Source organism: Quercus lobata, chromosome 8 (genome assembly GCF_001633185.2).
Source record: "Quercus lobata isolate SW786 chromosome 8, ValleyOak3.0 Primary Assembly, whole genome shotgun sequence".
Taxonomy (NCBI): Eukaryota; Viridiplantae; Streptophyta; class Magnoliopsida; order Fagales; family Fagaceae; genus Quercus; species Quercus lobata.
The window spans coordinates 41,111,134-41,120,226 of NC_044911.1; the positions used below are offsets into that span (position 1 = coordinate 41,111,134).

General features: G+C 33.7%; 1 protein-coding gene across 1 annotated transcript; it reads left to right on the plus strand.

Moving 5' to 3' along the window:
* The first annotated feature begins 1,609 nt into the window (after nucleotides 1–1,609).
* Nucleotides 1,610–8,844, plus strand: LOC115958083 (sodium/calcium exchanger NCL-like). Its single transcript, XM_031076445.1, has 7 exons — nucleotides 1,610–2,068; nucleotides 5,430–5,615; nucleotides 6,062–6,243; nucleotides 6,423–6,568; nucleotides 7,076–7,352; nucleotides 7,422–7,721; nucleotides 8,271–8,844. Exons 1-7 carry the CDS (start codon nucleotides 1,681–1,683, stop codon nucleotides 8,517–8,519), a joined length of 1,728 nt encoding a protein of 575 aa, XP_030932305.1. The 5' UTR covers nucleotides 1,610–1,680; the 3' UTR covers nucleotides 8,520–8,844.
* The last annotated feature ends 249 nt before the right edge of the window (nucleotides 8,845–9,093 follow it).

Below are 9,093 nucleotides of genomic sequence, written 5' to 3' on the forward strand. Positions count from 1 at the left end.
GATATTGAGATATGCTTAATTTTGAATTATTATTTGTAATACAGTTACTCGTTAGTTTTAAATTTTATATTAAAAATATTTATTTGTTTGGTTTTTCATAATTCATATCAATTTGGTTAATAATAAAATTAGTTTTTTTTTTCCTTTTGATAAAATCTGATAAATAAGTCAACACGATTGACTCATTTAATAAATGGGTTGTGTTAGGGTTGAGGAATTCTAATCCGTTTAATAAACATGTCGAGTTAAGGTTGACTCATATAGTCGAATACTTCTGAGTCAACATGACACGAACTCGACACGTAAACACGAATTGCCACCCATACTTGTAGAGTAACCATTACACAAAGGGTGCACGGTGGTATAACTCGAGATTTTTAACTACAACATTGTTTGGGCATGCTATTAAGCTAAAGCCATAGATTATTTATTTATTGTTAGGTCAATTTTGGCTCAAAAAAAAAAAAAAAAAAAAGTGTGTTACGACTACAATGATATTTCTAATATATAACATGTTAAAGTACAAACTACACCACTAAAGTTTGAGGTATTTGGATTTTATATTCTAAAGTTTTAAAATTTGAATTTTACACCTTGAAATTATATTTTATTTGCAATAATAGCTCATACATCTATATTTTCTATTCAGAGCCACATAAGTTTGTCACGCATATTTTGGTTGAGTTTGGCATCAGCTTATAAGTTCAACTTTTAACTTTTATGTACATCTTTTCTTTTTAAAACCTCACTTTTTCCGCATTTTCTCACTTTTTCAAATTTTTTCAAGGTATAAGTATATTTTAGCACACTTTCAGCAAAAAACTAAATTAGTTGTTCTCAAACAGACACTTAGTTCATCCAAAAAAAAATGATGTCTAGTCATCACTATAAAATGACATAGCATAATGAAAATGACGTGACATCATTTTATTGGACGAACTAAACATGCATGGCAAGCTTATGTGGCACTTAACAGAAAATATGGACAAAAAGGCTACTAATGCAAATGGAATATAACTTTAGGGAACAAAATCCAAATTTTAAAACTTTAGTATAAAATTCAAAAAATCTCAAACTTCAATGTTTTGCACTATATAATATGATAAAATCTTATAATAAAGTAAGACACAAGTTCGATTGTTAAGCGTAATCACCTTTGTCCTTACGCTTCCTTATGCAAATTTCCAACTAATCTTGTACTAATACTAAATAAGGCGTGAATTAGTTGGGTTATCATATTAATATATTATTATTATCAATATATTAAAGCCAATCTCTCCATCAACACATGCTTGTACAAAACCTATGTACTTTGTTATTATATATCTTTCCATTAACTAATCTTGTACTAATACTAAATGAGGCGTGAATTAGTTGGGGTATTATATTATTACATTATTATTATCAATATGTTAAAGCCAACATCTCCATCAACACATCCTTTGTACAAAAACCTATGTACGTTCGTCATAATCATATGCGTGCTCTGTACGATCGTTTACTTGTCCCTTTCTAATTGACTATTAATGCTTCCAAAGTCGATCTCCAATGTTTTCTTCTCATCTACCGCTCCCTATCACTTACAATTACCAAATATAAGCATTCATACTTATTAACCAAAGCGTTTTAGACCTCATTCTATCTTTGAACATACCCAAGGAAGGTCTGTAAAGAAGAAACATGGAAAAGAAACTTGTATGTTTTTTCCTAGCCATCTTCTTTGTTACACTAGCTAGGTCCAGCCAGGGTCGACCTATTGCAAGTAACTACTCTACTACCTTCAATTTGGTCTCCGATGGAGTCCAAACTCTTCAGCAACCAAATCTACTTCATCTCAACCGCTTGTTTTCATCGGATACGTGCACGGAGACGTATGGATTTCTGCCATGCACCACCACTGTTCTAGGAAATGTTTTTCTCATTCTTGTCTATAGTTACTTCATGTTCTTGGGGGCCAAGTTGTTGTCAAATGGAAGTGAGATTTTGCTTGAAATTCTTGGACCTGGGATCATTGGTGGGCTCTTCTTGCCTGTTCTGAGCTCTCTTCCTGATGCAACAATTATCCTTGGTAAGCTTTATTATTAAGCAAACAAACTCACATGTCTTAGTTAGTCCATTTCACTATTGATCAACTTCTCAGCTTGCATAGCAAGAAACCCTTCAGATTATATGAAATTAAATGGATTAGTTGTTCAAATTTTAAGGTCAAGCCAATTTTCTTAGGTGCTTAGCTAATATATTTCCAGTCAATTTTTCTGGGGATCACAAATTTCTCTTGTGGTCCACACCTAAAATTCACTCGAATTATAAAACTTGATATACAAAACTAATTTATGACACATGACGACGTTGCCGTCCTTTTTATATTTTGTTTATTTCTCATCTTTCTTGTACATTTAAAACTTCTCTTCAGTCATTTGATTGGCTTATTCTCCTATAAGTCAAGTTATGAAAGACTATCACCTAATTTAAAGATAGAAATTGCTTCACGTACGTAGATATCTCCATAAGTATGGCGTGTATGTTAGGAAGGCCAGGTTGTCAAAAGAAAAAGTTAGGAAATCCAAATTTGTTTGCCTATTTAAAAATTAAAAAAAAAAAAAAAAAAAGATTAGAAATTTGATTAGCGTGTAGGAATTTCCCTTCCTTCTGATACGTGTAAGGAGGAATTGGAGATAGATTTGTGAAATTGTTTTAAACAAACAAGCCTAGGTAGGCACTATTATTTTAAGCATTTGACTTTCAGTATACATGTGCTAATAACTCGTTTTTATACGTTTTAGACTTTTAGTAATTGGGCAGGTTTTCTATATCTTTTGCATACACCACTTGTAATAGAATAAGACCAAGTTTCCAGGAACGTGAAGTGAAATCAAGATAATAAAAAAATTGGTCTTTGCTTAAAAAATAACCACAGCAACAATCTTTCTCATGCTATTTCGCTTTAGACGTAATCAAGCTTATGTAGGCTACGATTCTGACATTAAGATTTACTAAATACGTGATTAAGCTAACTTTTTTCTTCTTCGTTTTTTTCTTTTTTATTTTTATAAAAACCCTGATTAAGCTAGGTGTTTTTTTAAAAAGATCTTATTAAATTTGAAAAGAAGTGATTAAGCTAACTTAATCATTGAAGATTCTAAATAAAACATGGACAAGGATGCCACCTAGCTTGGTGTTATAAAGAATTACCCCTAGGTCCTTGCTCAAATTTAACAATTATCTTTTCCTTCCTATTAATGCGCAACGAACTTTAAATAAATACAAATGCTTAAGTATATATATATGTCGAAACCTGTTAGTCCTAATGTGTGAAATTGGAGCAGAGGTGCATCGCATTTACCATTGTTTTGGTAAATAATAATGCTAAATGATCCGTAAAAGCATCACACTGTTTGGTAATAGCCGTGTACAAATCCTAGAAAACAAATTCTTTCCATTTACAAGATTCAAACATGCTAGAAGGTCAGTTAACTGACCAGCTTTAAGATAAGCTAGCAAAAGTCAAAGCAAAATCTGTTAATTTGATCTCTTGTGTAGAATTTGGAGACTAGAGAACTACAATTTTTTTTTTTTTTTATGGGCATGTTTTGACATTAGACATTCACATGTAATCTTATCTCATGTTAAACCGTAAGGAAATATAAGGATTTTAAAATTACTTATGCTTGATTTTTCCTTTACAAGTTGTGCCTTATAAATGATAATATACTCAATTCAGTCTATGCATCATGGCTTTATTTACTTTTCGATTGCTCCCATTTCCTACGTTTGGGTTGCCCTAGTTTATTATTATTATTTTTTTTTTTTTTCCTCTAGGAGTTTTGCTATTATAGTCATAGTGGTCCCATATAATCTATATATGTAGCGTCGGTCTCACGTTTGCACATGGGAAAGATTGAACAAGACGTAGTGAATGTGAATGTGATTGCATAAAACAATTTTCTTCTATATCTATCTGTATGGCATATTCCAAATAGTCTGCTAAGAGCCTAAGAGAGAGCCTTAATTTTATTTTCCTTAAAATTAAAAAAAAAACAAACAAACAAACAAAATAAAGTTTAAATTGGTTATATAATGGCCCCATAGGATAGGAGGCAGGTAGCCATAGAACTGATACAACTTACAAGCCGATGAACATGATATTGTATAGAGGTACAAGGAGAATTGTGGTGATGACAATATTGCCATGGTCTATAAGCCTATGTTGCTCACTCGCAGAGTCATTTCTGTGTCTTTAGCAATTAGCATGACCAAAGGATAAAATAGATTTTCACATTTTGCCAATATATTTTCACCATGCATGATAGGCAATTCTTACATAGTCCTGGAGCACTGCTCCAAGCTTGCACAAATTAAAGGGGGTGGACCCTATGGGTATGGTGGGTCCCACCCCCTATCAAAGTTTTTTCCATGCATGATTATGAACGCTTTGAGCCAACGACATCTCGTTGATGAAAAGACTGGTGGTTTTGTTGATGGAATTTGCTACTAGAAATAGACGACAGTCGTTGCTTGCTGCACTTATGACGTTTGAAGTAGCACCTTACCACTGGACATAAGTGACCGCTGTGGCCTTCGACATGCCATGGAAGTCTGTGGCCTTTATATAAAAAAGAGTGATACACTTAAAAAAAATTAAAAATTAAAAATGATGAATTGAAACTATTAGATTCTAAAGGAGCTAATTGAAACTTTGGTTCAATTTCGAAGCCCAAAATTTTATTTAGGATTTTATTTTATTAATTTTTTTTTTCTGTAAGTTGAAAAATGATGGCCAAAATTTATGTAGAATTAATTTATTAAGGTCAATCTAGTAGCAAATTTTGGGTATCAATCAATCAATCATGTACAGAAAGAATATACTAGAGAGGAAGAATATGAAAGAATGCAACAAAGGATTTCTTTGTCAAGAAAAATAAAAGCGAGGCTCCTTGTGGAAAGTGCAATTGAAAGTTCAAATCTTTTACCACCAATGCAATTTTAGATTATGGGCTACTATAAAAAGTGTTTGAATTTTAGTAAGACTATACAGTGAAAAAGGATTTTTAAGTTCTTGTGAATATTACACTATGTCAATTAACTTCACTGAAATCTCAGATAGGTTGGTAGTCTAGACTAATTTAAAAACAAAACTATCGATTGGAATTGAACTTTTGGCTTTATTTTTTACTTTTTGACTTCTTACTGCGGTGTTGTTTCTCTAGTGAGAAAGAATTGATTCATCTTTTTTGCATAGGATGGCCTAGTGCAGGTCGTTTATAGTTTGTTAACTGAGAAGCCTAATTTTTTCTGTTCATATGAATGTGTCATGTGATCTGACTTGATTCTACAACTTTTGATTCACTCTATTATATTAGTTTCTTGTCAATGCATTCTTTGCTTATACTGGATAAACTTATATTGACATTTCTCTGGCTCTTCAATAGCATCTGGACTATCTGGGAGCACAGCAACTGCTCAAAGTCAGGTCTCGGTTGGAATGGGCTTGCTAGCTGGATCGACTGTAATGCTTTTGACAATTTTGTGGAGCACCTGTCTAGTAGTGGGCAAGTGTGACCTTGAGAATTCAGTTGCAGTAGATCAGAAAGATACAAAAGGATTTAGCTTAACTGGTAATTTCCTATACTTCTACTAAGGGTTTTTTTTTTTTTTTTTTCCTCTCTCTGTGCAGTGTTTCCTTTAAAAATTCAATGATTCTCAAAAGAAAAGAAAAGTCCTACTTGCTTAGGCTCTATATCAGCATATGCTGTCTGTGAGTTCATGACACTTTGGAATGCAAAATATTTTGATTACTAATTATGATTGTTTGGATCGTGCAGCTTGTTAAAAAATAGATTACATGTTTACCTATTCTGCTTATGCAACTTTAAGTTGCTTTGCAAATTTCCGAAGTCTGATTTAGTCTTAAGATTATAAAACTTATGTTCAATGTAACAGCAACATTTATAGAAATTCAGTTCTTTTAGCCTTCTAATCTGAGAAAATATACATTTTTGAATAAAAATGTTCATGGTGTGGGTGGTATGTTTGTTGAACATGGTAGATTTTATTTTTGCAGGATCTGGAGTGAGCACTGATATCTGGACTAGCTATGCTGCTAGAATCATGATTATATCTCTTATCCCATTCATACTAGTTCAAATACCAGAAGTTTTTCAAGCAACTTCTCAAAGTCGCTTAGCCATTATGATTTCGCTTATTGTCTCCATTTGTTTATTGCTTGCTTACAGCCTTTATCAGGTACTTAATGATTCATAAAATCTTCTTAACGATTCGTATAATCTTATTTGCTTGCTGTTTTTAAGAATGGATCTTCAGTGATCAAACCTTGTTATCAGGTAGCCCACTTTTCTGTCTTGTTATGTTTGTTTCCATTTTCAATACTGATTGCAGCATCTTTCTTTAAAATATAAATGCAGATTTTTCAGCCTTGGATTCAGAAGAGAAGACTTGCCTATGCAAAGCATAAGCATGTAATATCAGGAATTCTGAGAAATCTAAAAATGCTTACACTAGGAAAACTTTTTAAGGAAGATGGTAAACCAAATACAGATGTCATAGAAAGGTTCATCTTTGCTAACCTCTCAAATCTTTCCAATTGTTTATTTGAATTTTTCATTGCCATTCCAATAAAATATGCACCTCATAACTCATTGCATTCCAAGCAACCTAGATCCTACAATTCATAAGAACAAAATGAGGGAAACTTTCCTTTTAGAGAATCTTCATTACAAATAAGGGCTTCAGTAAACCAAAGAATCCCATTAAACATTTAAATGCTGCTCTTACAACTTCCTTTGCCTTACATCGTGGTTATGTACCTGAAAGAGATATCCAGGGCTACATATACCTTTTTTAACAAGGAGAAAATAAACATCTTCTTTCCATTCAACTAGATTAAGATATCCAATCATCTTAACCAACTAGGCTGTAATTCTGAGTACAATAGACACCATAGTCTGTAGGATGAATACACAGATAACCTATCAATTTAATTTCCTAAACTGAAAAATTTCCATTGACATTCAATATTTATGATCTAATTTTAATATTCACTGCACCACAATGCCAGGTTGTTTAGAACAATTGATCAGAATTCAGACGGAAAGCTATCAGCAGCGGAGTTGAGAGCTCTGGTAGTAGGAATTCAGTTTGAGGAGATAGATTTAGATATTGAAGTTGCAGTTGCACAAGTGATGGAAGATTTTGATAAATCTCATGATTCACAAGTTGATGTGGATGAATTTGTCACCGGAATTTCAAGATGGCTTAACCGGGCCAGGCACTTTGCAAAAAGTGGCAAAGGCCAAGATGACCTATCTATAAGACTTCTTAGCAATTTTCAACAGGTATGTTATTTCATGCAATTCCTCTAATCCTGAATGTTTGCATAATGACATCTATAAATGCATGTGTAGCAAACAAAGAAAGAACAATATCTGTTCGGAGATCAGAACGATGAGGTTGTGGAGACAATTGAAAATGCAAAGTGGCATGCCTACAAAGCAGTTTTCATGTTGCTTTTGGGAACCATAATTGCTGCGGTTACTGCAGATCCCCTAGTGGATGCTGTTGACAACTTCTCAACTGCAACAAGCATTCCTTCCTTCTTCGTCTCATTTGTCATTCTACCTTTTGCTAGCTCCAGTGAGGTAGTATCAACTCTTATTTTTGCAAGCAAGAAAAAGTCAAGAATGGCATCCTTGACGTATTCAGAGGTATGCTTCACGTTCCCACTTTCGTGTACACTAAATGCAGTTCTATTTTCGCGACTCTGTTTCCAGAAGTTGCAAGCCATAACCTTCTCAGTTGTCTTTGGAAACTTGCATTTAAGAAACCTTAGAATAGACATGTCATTCACAATTATCAGGCAGTTTCCTTTTCCTCCTTGTGAATGTCCCGAGGATAGTCCTTGGCTCAAGAACATGGCTAGAGTAGAGATGTAAAAAGAATCAAATAGCAGTTACTGTGGTTGACTAAATTATATAACTTTGCCACTTAGTCTTGGCACAATTTTTCTTAATCACATCATGTCTGAGTTATTTAGCTAGGCACACATAGATACCCTCAAATCTACAAATTTTCTCATCTTATTGCTTTCTTGAATTACAGAACAAGATGGCCTGTAGCTTTATCTCAGTTCTCAGGCTTCTGGCCATTTTGGTGGCTCATCTTGGACCTTCTCTTTATATGACTCCTGCATCATGTTTTGATTTAAGAACTTGCAGCCAAAAGGGCCTATAATCTATGTGGTTTTTGTGGTGCAGATATATGGTTCAGTGACCATGAGTAACATCCTTTCACTTGCAGTCTTCTTGGGTCTTGTTTACTTCCGCGACTTGACATGGGACTTCTCATCTGAGGTGCTAGTTATAATAATTGTTTGCATAGTGATGGGTATCATTGCCAGTTTCCGCACCACCTTCCCTCTTTGGATATCCCTGGTGGCCTATGCGCTTTATCCACTTTCCTTGTTGCTGGTGTATATTCTTAACTATGTTGTTGGATGGTCATAGACTCTTTCTACTTTACAAGGTAGCAAATGGAAGCATCTATGCCACACTGCTTTTGGTTATGTCAATTAACAGCCAAACTTTAGGTTCTACTCCTCTTGGTGTCACAAGTTCCATGCACATTTTTATTGTTGGAAAAATCATTAAATCAGTTATTCAAAATAAAAAGGATTTCGGTCTAAAAAGGTTCTGCATAATGAGCAGGTCCACTAATGCTATGTTTTGTAGTAGGAAAAGGTACATCCAGAAGATTGTTTTATAGAAGGTTTTTACTTTTCCCTTTTTCTGTTCAAGGATTTCAATGATACATTCTTGACATTTTCTATCATCCTCATTCCTCCATTATTGATTCCTGTAAGTCCTGTTTTGCTTTTGGGAATCAATTGAATAATCTATTTCATTCTAAAGAAGCAGTAGTATGATATGATGCAAAAATCTATAATAACATCAAAATGAAGGGAGATTGGAAAATCTACTTTCCCCTTCTCGTTTGGCACTTGGCAGGCTCTGTGCTCGATAATTCAATATGCATGTGCTACAGTAATATAACATACCAACATCACATGTAATGATACAA

Coding starts and splice junctions, on each gene's coding strand:
- LOC115958083 (XM_031076445.1), top strand. CDS start 1,681: ATGGAAAAGAAACTTGTATGTTTTTTCCTAGCCATCTTCTTTGTTACA. Junction 5,616..6,061: donor AAAAGGATTTAGCTTAACTG/GTAATTTCCTAT, acceptor TTATTTTTGCAG/GATCTGGAGTGAGCACTGAT. Junction 6,569..7,075: donor AATACAGATGTCATAGAAAG/GTTCATCTTTGC, acceptor CCACAATGCCAG/GTTGTTTAGAACAATTGATC.